General features: G+C 44.0%; 2 protein-coding genes across 12 annotated transcripts in view; one reads left to right on the plus strand and one right to left on the minus strand.

Moving 5' to 3' along the window:
• Positions 1-7,373, plus strand: part of CCDC17 (coiled-coil domain containing 17) — a 44,540-nt gene extending 37,167 nt beyond the window's left edge. For 2 of the 4 annotated variants that reach the window (XM_048861406.2, XM_075131881.1), the window contains one exon: positions 49-2,193. In XM_048861406.2, the coding sequence (XP_048717363.2) occupies positions 49-78 (30 nt within the window). In that variant the 3' untranslated portion in view covers positions 79-2,193. Of the gene's footprint in view, positions 1-48; positions 2,194-5,752 lie in introns of those variants that run through there. The other 2 variants (XR_012669746.1, XR_012669745.1) reach the window with 2 other exon arrangements.
• On the minus strand, positions 305-17,683 carry NASP (nuclear autoantigenic sperm protein). 8 transcript variants are annotated; one of them, XM_075131884.1, is made up of 17 exons: positions 17,527-17,672; positions 15,512-15,637; positions 14,520-14,576; positions 13,425-13,535; positions 12,530-12,610; positions 11,771-11,880; positions 10,376-11,013; positions 9,910-10,318; positions 7,373-7,455; positions 5,427-5,512; positions 5,196-5,269; positions 3,813-4,001; positions 3,200-3,366; positions 2,226-2,282; positions 2,051-2,122; positions 952-1,080; positions 305-469 (listed from the first exon to the last, which is right to left on the minus strand). In XM_075131884.1, exons 2-17 carry the CDS (start codon positions 15,580-15,582, stop codon positions 416-418), a joined length of 2,388 nt encoding a protein of 795 aa, XP_074987985.1. In that variant the 5' UTR covers positions 15,583-15,637; positions 17,527-17,672; the 3' UTR covers positions 305-415. The 8 variants fall into 8 exon arrangements, with proteins under 8 accessions (XP_074987985.1, XP_048717374.2, XP_048717366.2 ...); XM_048861417.2 differs by having other exon boundaries at positions 9,910-10,429; positions 10,598-11,013; positions 17,527-17,671; XM_048861409.2 differs by having other exon boundaries at positions 5,427-5,503; positions 9,910-11,013.
• Between the last annotated feature and the right edge of the window lie 1,224 nt (positions 17,684-18,907).

Here is an 18,907-nt window from a genome sequence, read left to right on the forward strand (position 1 = left end):
CTACAGACTGTTAACAGAATTATTGTCTCCGTTTTCTCCTTATTTCAGGCCCAGCTGTTAATTCTAGATCAAATCTAATGCTCCAAGAAGAAGATAGTTGACTTTCTAAAATCAGCCAAGCAAGACACCTGTGACATGCCGTTTACTTCATTACAGTCTCCAAGTAGCTGGGTAAAGGTCCTTGGGACATTTTGTTCAGTTGACAAAGATCTACAATACTATAGAGATGAGAAATTGTTCATCTGTACTGTTGTGCTTAGTACCAGGAACAGGACTCACCCTTACTGAGGCAAAATCTGAAACATTTGCTTACAATCTTTATTGAAGTCATACAAAAGTTGCCAAAGTGAAAAAATACACTATATACAAAACCATTCTCCTTGGGAGGAGAGGAGTGGTCCATGCTAAAGACCTATCATACTGTACTTTCAACTGCAGCCCCTGATTCCACTTGTGGCCTTTTCTCTGTCTGAAAGAGAAGAATGAATTTTGTTAAGAGCCAGTCTTATATGTTCCACATCAATTAACGCTTTACCAGTTGGTGCATAAATTGATAGCTTGGAGAATTGCATTGACTGGTTACCTACATTTCACCGGTAATTACAGAAACCAAGCACTACTCTATAGACAGTTTCATAGCCTGAGTGTCCTTTTACTTAAAATCAAACAGGCTTTATTCCATTGCACACCAATACTTTAGCAGAAAGGAGAATTCTGTGTTTTAGCTCAGCTGTAATTTAATACACTGAACTCCAAGTTATTTTCCAAATGATTAAGGGCTAAACATCTTGTGTGTAACATGCACTCTGCTGAACTGGGCAAATTCCCCAGCTCCTTATAGAAGAGTCTTAAACCAGAAGGTAATAAAGCATTAGATGTACCAGGCATGAAAGGTATGCCTGAACAGAGAAGGAAATATACATGGCACAGAATTCTGACTCAACTGCCCACCTCCTCTTCCATTTTTTCTGCAACCTCATTTCCACTGGGGGCAGCATCACCACCACCATTGACAGCCGGTTCTGGTTTAGATTTCTTAGCTTCATTGTCTCCCTGTTGAGTCTCCTCCTCTGGTTTCCTCTGAAGACAAAATTGTTTAGTCTTCACTATGTACAAATTTAAGACTTAAGAAAATTAGCGTCTAGATGTCACTGTTCATTAACTATTCAACTTTTAGTTATGAGGGGTCACACCAAATAGTCAGGAGTTAGGATTCAGTTGAAGCTTTAGGCATAAGAGTTTAGTTACAGTAAGAGTTCTGATACTATCTTCATTTTTGCCATCCTTCATTATGACCTAGCAGAAAAGCATCCTAGTTCTAGATTAAATTTCTGTTTTTAGTACTCATGACATCTGATCTAAGCTTCAGAGCTGAGGGCAGATGTTTCAAACTTGCTCTGAAAGATGCTGGTGTGACAAAATGCAGATAGCCATGGTGTGTCATAACAGTACATACAGTAGGCAAATGAAAAGTGCTGTGAAATTTGGTTTAGATTAGGAAAATACTAATGAGAACACCCGTTAACGTTAAACTACAACCAAACACTAGTTTCCCTTAAGGTTACTCCAATAAGTCAGATTTTATTAGAAGTATGCATACTACACATTTAGACTGGCTTTGCTACTTTGTTATTTAACTTCAGTGCTCCATTTCCACTTGGAAATAAGGGAACCCAACCCAGCCTGGTTGTTTGCCCTTTATCTATGGCCGACCCTGCTCCTTCATGCAGGGCCTCAACATAGTAGAGCACTTATTTAAGAAGTGCCTACATGACCCACACAATTCAGCTTTGAAGTTAAACTAGTGTGGATCTAGCAGAGTGCGGTAAAGCATACAAAGGAACCATCAAAAGCTACTCTCCAGGAAGACTGATTGGCTCCCAGGGGAAAGGAGTTTTATGCAGTATTCCTTTTTTTTTTTTTAGAATTTGTTCTGTGCATAACAGTGATTGTTAAAGGCTTTGTTTAGCCAAGAAATCAAATGAGATACAGTGCAAGCCAGTGGTAGTTTTATATTAGTTTGTCCAAATAGCTATATATCTGGACACACCTTTTTTCTGACAAGATGAGAGATGTCTGTAACGCACTGGGATGCTCCATCAGCTGGCTTTCTTACTGGAATCTATTACAAGATAGAGGTTGTAATGTAAGTGACATCAAACATTAAAACCTTCCAATTTAGTAGTACTTAAATGTCTGCCTGAACTCAGAGTTGTTTCACTTACTGTGGAAACGGAACAGCTTTCTTCACTCTGTGTAAAACTGGAGGTAGCACCTCCAACCTAAAATGAAAGAAGCCATAGTGATTAACCAAGTACTGGCTTCCAGTTGTATTTCTGAGCTCCACAGCATGCCGGGACTTTACCGCACAAATCCATGGTTCCTGCTATACCATGAATTAAGTTAGGGTTTAATAGGTTTGTTTAGTTTCTCTCTGATGTGATTTATTATATCTACGTTAACCAAATCAATTCTGACTGTAAAATTATGAAGTACTTAATCCTCAGTTGTGGTTATTTTGTTTCTTGTACCAAGCACCCAGTTTGTAGACGTTTATACCAACCCAACAAATTGATATTTCACAGTGAGTGAGCAAACAGGTTGCCTATCAGTTAGACAGGCAGAACTTAATTGTTCCCCTGCCTTAGAAAGGTCTTCAGTGTAGAAGCACCTTCAGAAAGGTTGGCTACGCTATACAACTATTCAGGATATATGCCACCACCAGATGCTGAACCAGATTTAAACCAAATTTAGGATTCTCAAACTAGGCTGTATTTGTAACCCAGTTCTAGTCTACTGCCATCTGGCCCAAAAAACCCAAACCCAAACCCTTGCCAAAAAGCATTGCCCTTCTGGTTTAGTGCTAAACAGCTGGCATGTGATGTCACTGTCTCCTCTAGCCTCTTTGTTGAGAGCCAGCTGATTGTCCAATAAGAGGTAGCTTAATCAAGAGGGAAAAGCAAAGTGGCAACATGTGATAGTCCAATGCTTTCCCCCCTCAAAGTCAAAGGGAAGTCAGCCATATTTCATTCTGAGTGATTTAACAGTTTCTGGTCATGGGAAGGTAAGTCATTTTCAGACAATCACTAATTCTAGACCAGTACAACCAACCCTGCTGTTGTGGGCTCTTCTGCTCTCCTTCAGCTATACCATTAGTTAATGGCAACTTACTAGAAAAGTAATTAAACTAAAAGCTAACCAGAGTTGCTTTCAAAGCCAGTTCAGCTACTCTTGCACTCTTTTGAGACTCCTTTGAATCCTCTATCTTTTCCTTAATTTCAGGAAGTAGTCCGTTTAATTCTTCGATCTCCTTCTCATCTTCAGTGGATCCTCCTTCTGCTTTCTTTATTCGTTCAGTCAGCATCACTAGAGGAATACAGGTTTAAGTTGTCAGCAGTTTATTAAACCAACAGTGCAACAGGCAAGGGCACCTGAGCTACCCTGCCTTCATTAGAGACCATTCAGAGAACTGTGGAGAGTAGTGTGCTTCCATGTTACTAACCTCAGCTCAATCCAGCTTTCCTATGACAGTTAACCAGTTTGCTAGCGAGAGCAGGGGTTCTCAAACAGTGGTCAGGACCCCTTAGGGGGTCATGAGGTTATTACTGGGGGGGGGGGGTGGTTTTACAAGCTGTCAACCTCCATCCCAAACCCCGCTTTGCCTCCAGCATTTATAATGGTGTTAAATATATAAACAAGCGTTTTTAATTTATAAGGGGGGGGGGTCACACTTAGAGGCTTGCGATGTGAAAGGGCTCACGAATACAATGGTTTGAGAACCACTGAGCTAGAATTTTAGCAAGTCTACTTACCCATTCTTTTGTCAATGACTTCTACTGATTTACGGAACTGCAGAATTGCGTCGTCGAACTGGCTGTTGTAGTGGTATGCCAGTGCCAGCTGGTAATGCGACTCTGCTAGCAGGCGGTCGTGGGCCTCTAGGTACTTCTGCTGTAAGGCGAGGCACGCCTGAAACTCTTCTATAGCTTGTGCATAGTTTTCTACAACAGAAAAGCCATAAACCTTCACAAATACAACTAATAAGTATCAAGCCAAACAAACAAAGTTACCAGTCTGTCTCCCCATCTAATTTATTCCATAGACTGCTCTCAGATTCTGCATGAGCTGAAAGAAGTTGCCTCACTGAGTGATGCTAACAATTAAAGGGACACTCAGCTGGAGTTAGTGTTTACTTCCTGCCCAATCCTCTCCCCACATTTCAGCAGTGATTTAGACAGTTACTTTTAAAGTGTTTTCCATACAGGTGAAGCAGGGAAAGTGAGACAAAAGCAGACTAGGTATTGGTGTTCAGTTTCTTACTCTATCTAAATTATATCACTCTAATTATTTTACATACCATTGATAGACAATTGGCCAAGAGTGCATTTAAGAAATAAATTATAAATAAATAATTTTAACATTAAGAAATAAAGCTGCTCAAGGATAATTCCACCCTCAAACTGCAATTCCCCCATTGATATTATAGAGGTGGCATATGCTCAACCCTAATTTTGCAGTCCTAACCCACAGAACCTTCCCAGATGAATTCAGTCTGAAACCACTTTCTAGTCAAACAGACAACAGGGGCAAAGAGGATAAAGAACTACATTGTTTCAAGAGGAGAGGCAGACTTCAAGATGAGGCAAAAGTCTCAGGATTAAGCAACTGCATTCAAGAACAACAAGAAGCCAACTTGAGTGTTTTAGGGAGTCTGCCCATTTCTAGAACCCAACATCCTCTCAATTTGTATTCTTCCCCCCATCTCATTCTGACAGCAGTTTGGTGTGTGGGGCTTCTGGCCTACTACTGAAGGTGAAAAAGTTCTCCATTTCCTAGAGTTTCTTGAGCCACATTCAAGAGCAGCTATAGTGTACAAGCCTATTTCCAAGCCACTGCTATTCCTATTCCAGCAATGAAAGCAAACTGAGGCTCAACATGGCCTTCCCCCACTTTGCTCAAGAATTTAGTTGGCAGGTAATTGGCTTATTCCCTTATCTGTCCCAAGACTATTCAAACTTCTGGGCACTTCCCCCATGTGGTCTGAAGTTTATCTTCTCTCTCCAGCAATCTGAATCACCTCTGACTGTTTTAAATAACTATGTGGTGGGTGAGATGGGGTGAAAGTTAGCAAGAAGTTAAGCCAGTTTAATACTGCAGCACTTTATGTACAATCAGATTTCAGACAGATAGTTTACCAGATTCAATGCTAACTTCTCCTAGTTTCAGGTGAGCCTGAGCAGCATGGAGCTGAGCTTCTTTTGTTTCCTGTCTAAATCAAGAAAACTTTAGTTAGTTTGCTATAAAAACCCTGATCAGAGGCTTCCACCTCTTTATCTAGTGCACCTCTATTATGCCAACTCCCCAGTGGTTTCCTGTAAGTTCCTTTATTTTTTAACCGACTCAAATCAAGACGTGTAAAGTTTTACCTTTTATAGATTACTTTTGCCAACTCCAGCATATCCCAAGCCAGCTCCAGATTTCCAACTTCATCCTCTTCACTTTCCTGAAAAGACTAGAATTATATTCTAATTTTATTTTAAAAATGAAGACTTGTCTCAGTGAAGCAATGTGTAACAATGTAGCAAAGGTGCTCATCATGAATTTAAAGTTCAAAGCCATAGTAAGTGGTTTCGTTTGTCACTGTCTCAAGTTGATAAAGTAGTCTATTTTCAAGTTAGTTGAGACTCAAGATTGAGTTCTTGATTTCAGGTTCTGTTTAAGACTACATCTCACATCTTCAGTTTATTTACAGTCATTTGAATACTACTGAAAACCTCTGCCAACATTACCTTGGAACAATTTAATTTTAAGATACTACTAGTAAGAGGACCAGGAATTAGAAGATAAAGGAGCTAAAGCGAAATCTCAATAAAGATTGTTCAAGCAAGGTAATCCATTACACCCAAATGGCAACACCAACACAATGGGGTAAAGAAATTCTATTTAATGCAGTTGTGTAGTGGTCTGCTAAAACATGGTGTATGTTAAACCAGAGGATCTCAACCTTTTTGGGTCAGGACCCATTTGTCAACCCTGATGGCCTGTCACAACCCAGAGACACCACTAAGATGCCCCCAGACCACACACTGGCCCCACAGGGTTCCATCTGGCAGGGGGCTCAGAGCTAAGATTCCAGATGCTCTGGCCAGATGTGAACAGGCAAAAAACCCCACCAACTGGGGAGGGAGGGTAAAGCAAGCCAAGACATCTCTGCCAAAACATGGTCCACGAGGCCCAGAGATAAGTGGGAGATCAGGGGGCCTAGGGGTTCAGTGAAGGACTTAGGGGGTCTGAAGAAGGAACTGGAGGGCAGAGGTATGGTGAGCCAATAACTCTCCAAAAAAAAAAAAAAAAAAAGTGCACACATACACACACCCAGGGGCAGACAGTATTACTGGAGAACATGACACCAATCATTCCCTCTCAGCTTGTGTCCTGTTGCACTGATTGGGCTCTGCTCCCCACTCTAGGCCGTCACGACTTTGCTCAGGTTTGGTCTGACCGTATCACTGTGAGAGAGGGGCCAAACTTGAGTGATGCTGGAACCCAGTGCACCAGATCACGACACCTATTGTGGAGAGTTGAGCCCAGACAGTTCTGTGACACTGACACATTCTGGTGACCCAATTTTTGCGTTTCAACCCATGGGTTGAGAACCCCCATGTTAAGCAAGTCCTTTAAGTCAGGGCATAGGGGTGCTGAATTGCTACAGCACCATAGTTAAAATCCAAATTATGCAATCCCTGCACTGGCATGCAGGAGAGCCGCTAGAACTACTTCCTTCCTTCCCACCCCTGTCAAATCCACTTTACCTCAAATCATTAAGGTGTGGCGGTAAAGAGGGGGATATAATCCTTTAGTGAAGAATCAGATGGGTGTTACAAGCTGTGTATCGCGAATAGTGATGCTGAAGTATGGTCATTGTGAGACTGCTGCAGTCTGGTACAATCTGTATCTGCACTGGCTGCCAGAGTGCAGTTACTGGTCCAGAGAAAAACGCGTAACAGCACAGACACACTTCACAAATGTATTAGTCAGGCAAGGACTGAGAAGGCAAAGTAGGTCAAGTGTAATACCATAACCTTGGGGGCATTAGCTCATGAGTGAGGATAGTTTGATACCCAAGACTACCAGAAATATACCTATTGTAATAGTTTCACTGTGAAGTGTCTGCAAAGGTGCTTATGCTCAAATAAATGTGTTAGTCTCTAAGGTGCCACAAGTACTCCTTTTCTTTTAGGATTACCAGAATATGATGAGGACCTGAGGTCAGGAATAGAACACTTCTGTGCCTGGATCTAACCAATGCCATAAGCATTAGTTCTCAGTTCATTTGGAAGAACACATCATCCTCCAAGTCAAAAGAGCTCACCTTATCTTCAACGGTCGAGTCATTTTCTTTATTATCTTCAGTTTTGTCATTTTCTTTATCTTCCTCATCTGATCCTTCTGTTTCTGCAAGGAAAGTTTGTGGAGGAGAATAATGATATTTGCAATACACTGTTAAACCATCTATTTTGCTTGGTTCAATTGTTTAGAGGTAAGCATCCCCCTCTTTCTCGTGATGAGTATTATGTGCAACTCTGGAACAGTCAAAGTGACATTGCAGCCTTTGCACTACCCACCGTGCTCAAAACATTAGTTACTCTAGTTCTACAGTAGCAGTTTAACATTAAATTTTCTGACTTAGTGCTGCCTAGAATGGAAGTTTATTTAGGGCTATTCCTATGTATAGGGTTTATTTAGGGCTATTCGGATGTATTCCATGGGAGCTCCCAGTGAAGTCAATGGAGTTATAAACAGTCACCCAATGACTGGTATGTCATCCTACAAGTCACAAATGTTTTCAGCAAGATAGTATTTCTCACCCGATGTGTGGTAGCTGTGTCTAAAACTCAAATGCAAACTGCTTATGAATTCAGACAACTTGCTATTTTGCAGTGCCAGTTCAGCTTGTGAATTTATGGGGCAGCAAAGTGCTTTAAATGTAGAGTTACATAATTAATCCTAGCAATGGGAATCGGGGCGGGGGGGAGGGAACCTGGGGAAGTGGGAGGGGGGGATGGCGGCCAGCATTTACTTTTGGGCACAAGCCATCTGATACATAAGGGAAGCGGATGGGAAAGCTTGCTATACACCAGGATTGGTATCCTATGCCAGCGTGGCAAATACAAAATATATCTGGAAAAAGAAGGTTCTGTTTTGTTTGGAAGCTGGAACCAGCCTGTGAGCTGGTCAAATTTTACTTTTCTTGAGGAAGCCAGTTACTTTTGACAAAAAGAACATAGGTGTGGGAGGTCAACAGTGGTAACTGCCATAACTAGAGCCAGATTCAACAGCCACATTGGCAATGGCATACCTGCTGCAAAAACAGACCAAGTTTCTATGTATGAGATGTAATTGATTAGAGTGAGAATAAAGATACTAGGTGTTTAGCTTCCTAATAAGAGACTTTTAGATAATTTACCTCTGCAAACGTGACCAACACTTGAGGCTGGAGGACAAGACATTTATTAGACCACGATGTGGTTGTCAAATAAGCACTTCCAAAGTTAATAAATGGACATCAGTGGGCTTTTTTTCTTATCATCTGGGAAACAAGAGTTAAGAACTATTTTTCTTGTGGGTACAGACTGAGTGAGGCAAGAGAAAGAATACAAGGGTCTACCTGCACAATGTATGGTAATTGAAGATACTTTACACCAGTGGTTCTCAGCCAGGGTACACATGCCCCTAGGGGTATGTAGAGGTCAAGGGGTACATCAACTCATCTTGATATTTGCCTAGTTTTATGACAGGCAATGTAAAAAGCACTAGCAAAGTGAGTACAAACTAAAATTGCATAGAGACTATGAGTTGTTTATATTGCTCTATATACTATACATTGAAACGTAAGTAGAATATTTATATTCTAATCAGACTGCAAAAAGGCATACAATAGTCTGGAAGGGTTGAGAGCCACTGCTTTACAGTGTAGCTACATTACATTCTTTGTGATTGGTACAGACAGTTCCATTGTGATGTTCAACATGAGAAATGCCTTTAGTATTGTCCAGAGGTTGCTAAGGAAATTAAGAGACTGCATGGATATTCGATCACTATTAAATGAGGCTGTGAATAGCTCAACTGGTACAAGCATGCAGTCATTCCGATTGTTGGAAAATCAAGATACTATGTGATGATTTATAGCCTCTTAAAGTCTAAGTGTATGTTATTTTGGAAAGCATATGGAGTTTGTTTTCTGGTTTGTTAGGACAGTTAAGCAGCTATTAAATGAAGCAGAACAACATGAAAAGCTACTTAGGAAGAAGCTTGTATTAGCTAGCACCAATTTACAATGGAATTTTAAAGCCTATCATATTAAATTTAAGTTTCACAATGAAGTTCATTCTTTAGTCACTGAGATTCCACAGAAGAGTTCAAATTCTCATAACAAGGAGACGTGCTATTATATGTATCAATTCAGTGGATTCTACTTTACTGCCCCACTGTCTAGAATGGGAGATTAGGACCAGAGGCAACTTGTGGTTCAAATTATTTGAAGGTTAGTGCAATAAACCCAGATACATGCAAGTGGACATCCATTCAGTATTCTCTACCAGCCTAGTTAATGCTTTCCAAACATTACCACTGAAGCTAGCCACAGCCCCCAAAATGATATCCACATAAAGATTTTGCTTTGCAGTTAGTTAAGCATTAGACAGAAACTAAAACTATTCACTGCTCCTTGAAACTTAACTGAAGCCAGTTACTTGGAGGATTTTAATATCCAAGTGCCCCTTGTTTGAGACCTTCCATTAGTCTATGGCAAACAGAAAATTCTGAATGGAAACGTAACTTTTAACCCCTGGTTAGCAAGTCAAATCCATCAAGTAATCCACCCACAAGTACTTCTCCTATCCCTGTTACCTTCACCCTCTTCCATCAGGTCATCTTTCTCCTCTTCTTTTTCTACCTTAGCACCATCTCCCTCTTCCATCAGGTCATCTCTCTCTTTCTCTACCTTAACAGCTACTTCAACTTTTTCTTCAGTTTCTATTTCATTAGCTGGCTCTTTGCCCTCTGCAGGTGTGGTGGCATTTCCAGCTGCAAACAATGTTTCTTTTGAGGCCAGTGCCTCTTTTGACTTGTTTAGCTTCTCTTCCATGGCTTCTGCCACTGCCTCCTCTTCTGTGGCTGCCTCTACCTGCTCTTCCGTGGCTTCTGCCACTGCCTTCTTTTCTGTAGCTGCCTCGGCTTCTGCCACTGCCTCCTCTTCCGTGGCTTCCTCTACCTGCTCTTCTGTGGCTTCTGCCACGGCCTCCTCTTCCATAGCTACCTCTACCCGCTCTTCCGTGGCTGCCTCTACCCGCTCTTCCGTGGCTTCTGCCGCTGCCTCTACCCGCTCTTCCGTGGCTGCCTCTACCCGCTCTTCCGTGGCTGCCTCTACCTTGGCTTCTGCCACAGCCTCCTCTTCCGTGGCTGCCTCTACCTTGGCTTCTGCCACAGCCTCCTCTTCCGTGGCTGCCTCTACCTTGGCTTCTGCCACAGCCTCCTCTTCCGTGGCTGCCTCTACCTTGGCTTCTGCCACAGCCTCCTCTTCCGTGGCTGCCTCTACCCGCTCTTCCGTGGCTTCTGCCACTGCCTTCTCTTCTGTAGCTGACTCTACCTTGGCTTCTGCCACTGCCTCCTCTTCCGTGGCTGCCTCTACCTGCTCTTCTGTGGCTTCTGCCACTGCCTCCTCTTCCATAGCTGCCTCTACCCGCTCTTCTGTGGCTTCTGCCACCTGCTCTCCTGCCACTGTCTTCTCCTGAATATCTGCCTCTACCTGCTCTTCTGCCTTCTCTTTAAGCTTCGTCTCTACGTCAGCAATTGCTTCCTCTTCTCTTGTTTTACCTCCCATCTCCACATCCTCTCCTTCTGTTTCCTTCCCAGCTTCATTCAGTACTGGAGACTCTTCTGCAGATTTTTTGGATTCTTCCTTTTCCCCCATGGCGTTATATACCTGCTCTCTCAACTCCTCCCTTGCTTCTTCTACATAGTTAAGGAAGATGAAGCATAAACATTTCTTCGAGTTTAGTGATAAAAGCATTAATGGAAATTGAAAATACCACCCTCAGACCCTCCAACGTGTGTGTGTGTAGCACATGTTCCTAAACTCAATTCCTTTTGAAATCTAAAGAAGCTGGGTCCCAAGCAACAAACTCTGGGAGATCCTACAATCTTGTAAGTGACCACTCAAGCAATATACAGTTTTATGCATTAGCATTTTTAGTCACAGCTGAGCAAGAGATGCCAAGTTAAATCCATTTGTCTAGATGGATAAAAACTCCTTGTGCAATAATCCTCTGCAATGTATGATAGAATGAAAACTGCCCTTGAACTTTTAAAGTGAGGACAGTTTGGCGAGTCTGACCCAAAATAAATTCTTCCCTTATGACCAACTTTAAGCGAATGATACCACATGCCACTGTACTGCTGCAAGTGCAGAAAGCAGTCCTAGCTGGCTGGAAAGCTTAGAACAGGAAAGGAAGTTTGAGTGTAATGCTTCACAATTGACAAATTTTGTGACCCCTTGACTCAAAGCTAGTGTGAACGAAGAGTTTCTTGCAAAATAAAAATCTTTTAGCTAGGTTTGGGAAATTTATAGAACAAGATTCTTCCACCTGCTAAAAGTTTTGGTACAAAGTTTCAGATCATCTAGGGAAGCAAAGTAAAGAATCCAGGTCCAATATTTACACAAGGCAATACAGCTTGGCATCTCTATGGCATGTTAGACAACTCTACATACCATCTATGTTATCAGCATTTTCTACCATTGAGTCATCTTCTGCTTTTTCGCCTTCTTCTTCTTCCACTTGCACTCCTTCCAAGGCATTTCCCAATACACCATTCTCCATTCTAGAAAAATAGAAGCAAGTCAGCTGCACACAAGCACCAAGGAATACATTTTGTGCTCAAAGGAACATACCATTTGACTGCTCTACCTAGCACCTCTCCCACCTACAGGTCTTCTACTATACCCGTTCTAGCCTGCAAAAGCCTCCTATTCCAGGCCAGACTCTTGATTTCAGTAGATACTGAGCATCATGCCATACTTGTGTGGCAAGAGAACATGGCGATGATGCTCTAAAAATATTTCAGATAGATGGACTGATGCCCTATAACTCCAGTTAGACTTTTGCTAGTGATCTAGGTAAGAACAGTTCCCTTTTGCCTGCCCTGTCCTCCATATATTTCTCCTATTTTTCCTTGAGTTCAAGTGTTCTATCAATGACCTACCCCCTTATTCTAATACCCATTCCCCACTTGTAAGGTACAGCTACCCCATTTAAATTTTTATTTTTAAAGAGAGGCAATTACATTTAACTGTTGTTTCATCCCAAAGGCTCCAAACTAACATTTTTAGTTGCTTCTATCAAAGTACTCCGCCACTTGTATCCTTTTATAAAGAAATTAAAATATCATCTTAAACTGTCAAAATCTAGGAAGAGGGATACTAGGTATTCAGAGGACTGACAAGCCAGCTAGAGGGTCTTTGTTAGTATACCTTGCTAACTCCAGGAGAGATTTTCCATAGTAAAAAAAAGCTTCTGCACATTCATCAGCTGTCTCACCATACTTTTTACCCCTACAAAGAAAAATACAAGTTAGTACATCTTATTTGCACCATGTTTTGAAATAGCTTTACATTACCAGATACACAACATTTAAATCTTTTCGGGGTGGGAAAGTCAATTTCCAAGCGGTTACCTCCCACGTGACCGCCACCCTTAGGCAAATGTCAGTTCTCTCCCTTCTGAGTTCTCTCCCTTCTGATAACTGGAATAGTTTTTACTGAAAGTTCTGGTTGCTCAGAGCACCCAACAGTGGGTTTTCAAGACTGTCCTCTGTTCTAAATGCTCTTTTCCTCGAGAGGCTAAGCAATTTGCCTCTGCTTTGCTTGCAATTTATAGATTATGTTTCTCTAGTGGTTAGACTTATGAGATCTGCATTGCAGAACACTCTTTATTTTGCAATATATGGGCTGGTTTGGTTTCTTGAGATGTTGATTTCTGAGGCACTGTAGGCCACTACTCCAATAGTTAAATGTCTAAGCAGCACAAATGTATTATTTCAAAAGAAATCTACATAGACATGGTACAATCCTCAATTTTCCTGGTAATTATATTCAGATACTTGCAGACTACCTATAAAGACAAAAAGAAAAGGAGTACTTGTGGCACCTTAGAGACTAACCATGCTCAAATAAATTGGTTAGTCTCTAAGGTGCCACAAGTACTCCTTTTCTTTTTGCGAATACAGACTAACACGGCTGTTACTCTGAAACCTATAAAGACAGCTTGTCTAGGCCTGAGATGAGTATCTACATTTCAGCTTGATTCACTTCAGTGATGTACCCAAAACAAGAATCCAAGTAAAAAGCAATGTGTTCAGTTACTTACAATATACTAGCAGCCTCCTGGAATGCATTAACAGCTGCCGGAATATTTCCCAATACCAAGTGTTTCTGCCCTAAGCCCAGCAGTTTTTTGGCTTCTCCATCCACATCCATACTGTAAAGTTACAGAACACGGGCTGAGTTAGACACTGTACAGTTGGGAGAGCATCTCCAAGTGTACAAACTGGAGGGAGGTTTGTAGCCTCCTGCTGTTCACACAATTTCATTTCCCAGACTCTTTAAATCCAGCCTTCAAACTCTTCCCACCAAGACTCAAACACCAACCAGCAACGTGTGTAGAAGCACTAAATAGCGAGCCTCCCCCCCCCCCATGATTATTCAGTTACGGTTAGAGAACTTTCATCTGCACCAGCACTAAGGGGACAAAGATTTTTCCATTTCTCACATTAAAATAAATTTAACCATTAACTGCAAGAAGCAGATCCCAGAAAGACTGCTTAATAGCCAACTTTCAGTCTTCAGCTAAGTCAGAGGCTTGTATACAACACTTCAACATGAGAAGAGTTTATATTGAAAAGGTGACAGAGAAAACTGTATAAAGTCCTGCAGAAAGAAGGGGACAGTTCAGTGGTTTGGGCATTGGCCTGCTAAACCCAGGGTTGCGAGTTCAATCCTTGAGGGGGTCATTTAGGGATCTGAGCCAAAAATTGGCGATTGGTCCTGCTTTGGGCAGGGGGTTGGACTAGATGACCTCCTGAGGTCCCTTCCAACCCTGATATTCTATTCTATGATCTATGAAGACAGGAAGCTCAGCTGCATAAAAGTGGAACGTTGGCCTATTACCACCCATTAAAAAACCCCCACACATTTGTCATGCAGCCATGCCTAAAGCAAACTTTTGTGCTACAGCTACCAGCGGAAGGAATCACAGGCTGTTAACTGGTGTTAGCCCAGAGAGGGGGAGCAGAAGAGTATTCCTAAACTGTGGTTTCTTGTATGGCAACATGAGACATCTATAGCCTTTAATATCTAGAGCAAAGCACAATGTCAGATTTAAATATTAATTTGAAATAAGATCCACTATTACCCTATTTTTTTTTGTTTGCCAACTTAGCCTGCTAACTCACAAATCCCTTACCTATCAGTTTTGTCTGCAGAAGTGGAGGGAGCAGCCAATTCCTCTTCCATTCTACAACTGAAGATTCAACAAGCAATTAGAATGGATTTGCAGTGTTGTACATGGTGTTACCAAATGGTGATGAAGTGACTAGAAGTCCACATTTTCAGAATCAGTGATATGAGAAATCTAGTGCACAATTTCAGACTTCTGACTTTCCAGAATAGGTATCTGCAAGCTTGTCTATACTGTGGACCATTTTGTAATTATAGCGGATCAGAAATTTATGTAGAAAATTGACTTTTCATCAATAACCAACACTCCAGTTTCCCCCCCCAAACAAAAATTATTGGTTGTCTAATAAGAAAATAAGTAGGGAGAACCAGATCCTTTTCACAGAAGTGTTTCTTTAGTTAAAAACCCAGTTTTCTGTCAAAAGAAGTTGACTGAAAGATTTTGATCAGCCCTAATTTTAAGACAGAGGTAGTAGTCTTGGACTGCTGGCTAGCTCACCCATTCATGAACACCTCCCATCCCACTCAGAATCAACTGCATAACACCCAGGTCAACCACAGCAACTGCTTATATGGGAAATAATGAGTATGTTTTACCTATCTTAAGGTAGCTTTGTAGCTGAAAATAGGAAGCCAGCATCATGCATGTAGCTAGCTCTAGCCCACAGGATCACTATTCTGGAGTTTAGGAAACATCTCATCTAGTGCTTAAAAAAAAAAAAAAAGGGGGGGGGGCGCGCCACTAAGTTTTCCCATGCATCATCTTAGAGTGGACTCAAGTGCCGTTCTCACTTTGAAAGTTCACTTCCCCTCCCAAACTACAAGTGTAACAGTATAGATGGCAAATAGATTTAAAAAACAACACACACACACACACACACACACAAAAAAACGCTTTTCACTTTAAATAATCTGAGGTTTTTGTCAGAAGAACTTAATGTGACAATGGCCCTTAAGAGAGCACAGTATTTAGGGTAGCCAGTGCAGCCTGTTTCCTACCTCTGGCTCAGTGAAGGTGGAGGCCTTTGGTGAAATGAAGATGGGATTACAAAATGTGCCCTCTTCACCATGAACCATCACTCAACAGGACCACATGGAGCTGAGTCCTAATAGCCAGAGTATGTCCTAAGGAGAGGGGACAGCACTTTCTAAGTGGAGATTTGCTAAGGCGGCATACTGCTTTGTATACACAATTCAGTTAGGCTCAGCGCCTTTCTTTAGGCCTGGCTACACAGTTTACCTTTACCTACCTGCACAATTTAAAACCCAGGTTAGTTAAAGCAGTTAGTGCAGTTTTGTGGTTTGACACTCATGGGTTTCAAACAAAGGAGAGCATCTAAACAGAAAGAAAAGGCGTACTTGTGGCACCTTAGAGACTAACAAATAAATTTGTTATTTGACTAACAAATAAGTTTCATCTGATGAAGTGAGCTGTAGCTCACGAAATCTTATGCTCAAATAAATTTGTTAGTCTCTAAGGTGCCACAAGTACTCCTTTTCTTTTTGCGAATACAGACTAACATGGCTGCTACTCTGAAACCCATCTAAACAGAGTTGCACCAAAATAACCAATTTGGTTTTAGGAAGCCAATTCAGATTACATAAAAATTTGTATGTAGACAACCCTTTCAGTGACACAGGATACTATCTAGGTACTTATACAGCTCTTATCACCACAGTATCTCAATTATTACTGGACTTTATCATCCCAACACAGAGATAAGAACGTATTAGTCTAGGTGGGGAATGGAAACACAGAACACATTCACTCATATATGGTCAGATGGGAAATTTTTAGGTGAGATGAGACTGAACTCAGCTCTCCAGTGCCCTACCTACTAAACCAGCCTTCCTAACCCATGCTGTACAAGTTAGGGTAGTTATTTTGTAGAGAACTACAGCCGTACCTGGGGCTGCAAGTACAGAGATGTCTGTGTGGCCTGTGGGTTTGGTGCCTACACCCCTGAACTCCAAATCCTACTCTGCCCCGGCCTTGGATTTAAAGTCTGCCCTTCAGAACTCCTGACTTCTAGAAAAGGGATCATAGGTACCCCATATAAAGGGGTATCCGAGGCTCAGCCCACTGGTGTTAATCACTTATACAACCCCCAACCCCTTCGCCTGGCTATGCCAAGCGCTGAGGCATCTTCACAATGAGCAAGTCACACAGCCAGGCTCCTATCAAAGCCAGGCCTGGCACAGGAGTGGAAGCCATAGGGCCAGACCTGGCATCCCACAGCCAAGGCTAATGGCTACGTTTACACGAGGTAGGTACAATGGGGCCTCCCACCCAACATGAGGAGACAGTACCATGCCCCCCACCCCCCCAGCTGAGGGGAGCAATCACGGCCACACACTGCCACCAGACACAAACATCACCATGGGGCGGGGTGACTGCAGCCACCTTCCCCGCCCCCCCCCCCGCAGCGCTTGGGGGTGGGGGGAGTGACTGCCCTCCACCACACACAGCCCCGCGCTCGGGGCGGGGCCTCGCTCCCTCAGGAGGCACCGCCCCTCATGGAGACAATAGGCCCTTTTCCCGCCTTTCCCCGGACCGCCCCCGCCCCCTGTTTGGCGCCAAACCCCAACGGCGGCCGCTCACAGGCAGCGGCCGAGGCCACGTGACGCGGATAGCCCCGCCCCCAGCGCCGCGGCAGGTTTGCCTTGTGGGGCTCCTCTGCCCCCAACCAACATGGCGGAGGCCGGGGCCGAGTCACGTGGGATCCCCAGCGTTCCGAACGGGCCCGCGCGGCGCCCGGGCAAGGGCCGGCACGTACCACCGGGGGGGGGAGGGCGGCGCCGCGCAGAGGGGAACCGGGCCGGGTCCCAGCCTTTCCCAGCGTCCCCCCTCCTCGCCGCCCCCGTCACTGCTCGGCCCAGCGGCGCGGAGCCACGGCCCTGCGGGTCGGCCCGCGCTACTCGCCCCCTCCCCCGCACACCGGCTCCCCCCCACGCCGCTCGGCCCGCCCCCCACAGCGAAGCCGGCCTGGCGCGCCCAGCCCGTGCCGCGGTACCTAGGCGGGGGGCCTGGGGCGAGGTCAGCACAGGCGGCAGCAGATTTCATGGAGCCTGACAGGGGCGACGGCGGCAGAGTGCAGCCCCCGGCCCCTCCGGCTGCCTATATACCCCGAGGACACGCCCCAGACCCGCCTCGCGGCGCGCGCAAGCCCCGCGGACTGCTGCTCCCAGCGTCCTTCGCGGCCGTCGAGTGCGGCCCCCTCCGAACCCGGGATTGCACGGCATGCTGGGAAACGTAGTCCCCAAGGCGCGCCCCCGCCTGACCGACGCACGGCCGGCTGGGAAAGGTAGTCTGGAGACTGGCGCACAGCTTGCTGGGAAATGTAGTCACGGACCGCAGAGCATACTGGGAAACGTACTCGGAAGGGGGGTACTCTGCAGTAGCTGGCCCGCTGTGGGGACGGACGATGAAAGAGAGGGGCTGCGGCCGCCGCCATCTTCCCTGCGGCCTCCACCGTCGGACTCCCTCAGTGCACCGTGCAGGCCCAGCCCCTACTGGGAGCCTGCACCCCAGGCCCCCTGCTCCTGAGGTCTGCACTGTGCACTCGCGTCCACTCTGCACACCCCCTTTCACTGGCCTAGGCCCTCCCGCTGCAGGCCCCCCGTAAGGGGATCTGCTGCTGCCCCATAGCGCTTCCCAAAAACGTCGGCCTCCACCAGCTGTGGGAGCACAAGCCAGGCACTTCCAACGCTTCTTTAAAGTGGAAGTTAGGTGTGCGCAGTTAAAACGTGCTAAAACAGATGTGGGGGTGCTACCCAGCCTAAGGGGGTGTGAACTCCTCAGAGGGACAGCGCCAGGACTGTTGGTGCTGCCCTTTAGACAAAGTATACGCCCCCACCCTTCCCAGGCTGAAGAGCCCTCCTGCTACCCCAGACCAATAATATTTTGCTCAATAGGCCACAGCAGTCATAAAAAGTAAACAATGTTTTAAGAAGCATAAAGAATAGAGCTGAACATTAAAATAATCCCATCATATAAATCAATGCTATACCTTTTTCTGAAATGCTGTGTCCAGTTCAGGTCATCCTATCTCAAAAAGGATAGCTTAGAAATAAAGAGACAGGCAACAGAAAGGGTTAGAAGCATTGACTTCCCAATGAGAAGAGTAAGAGACTGGAAAGGTTTGGAGTTTTTAGGTGCCAGGAGACAATTAGAGCCGTAAAGCATGGGTGCCTAAGAGGAGACATGATGGAGGTAGACCAATTGTGAATGATAGAGAAGAAGAGTAGGACACACTCTTAATTATCCTTTTGCATAATCCAAGAACAATTACATTGAAGGGCAGAAAATTTAAATCCAATACAAAGGGAAAAAAATTAAACACAATCCATAATTAACATGTGGAACTCAATGCCTCAAGGTATAATTTATGTCAA

The sequence above is a fragment of the Caretta caretta genome, chromosome 8, assembly GCF_965140235.1.
Source record: "Caretta caretta isolate rCarCar2 chromosome 8, rCarCar1.hap1, whole genome shotgun sequence".
Taxonomy (NCBI): Eukaryota; Metazoa; Chordata; order Testudines; family Cheloniidae; genus Caretta; species Caretta caretta.

What these genes read in the sequence shown, in the direction of transcription:
- NASP (XM_048861408.2), bottom strand. Translation starts at nt 15,582, where the DNA reads ATGGTGAAGAGGGCACATTTTGTAATCCCATCTTCATTTCACCAAAGG. An exon ending in CCTGATGGAAGAGGGTGAAG is followed by an intron (nt 7,456 to 9,909) that starts GTAACAGGGATA and finishes CTTTCCTTGCAG; the next exon opens with AAACAGAAGGATCAGATGAG. An exon ending in CTCATCTTGTCAGAAAAAAG is followed by an intron (nt 1,081 to 2,050) that starts GTGTGTCCAGAT and finishes TTTTGTCTTCAG; the next exon opens with AGGAAACCAGAGGAGGAGAC.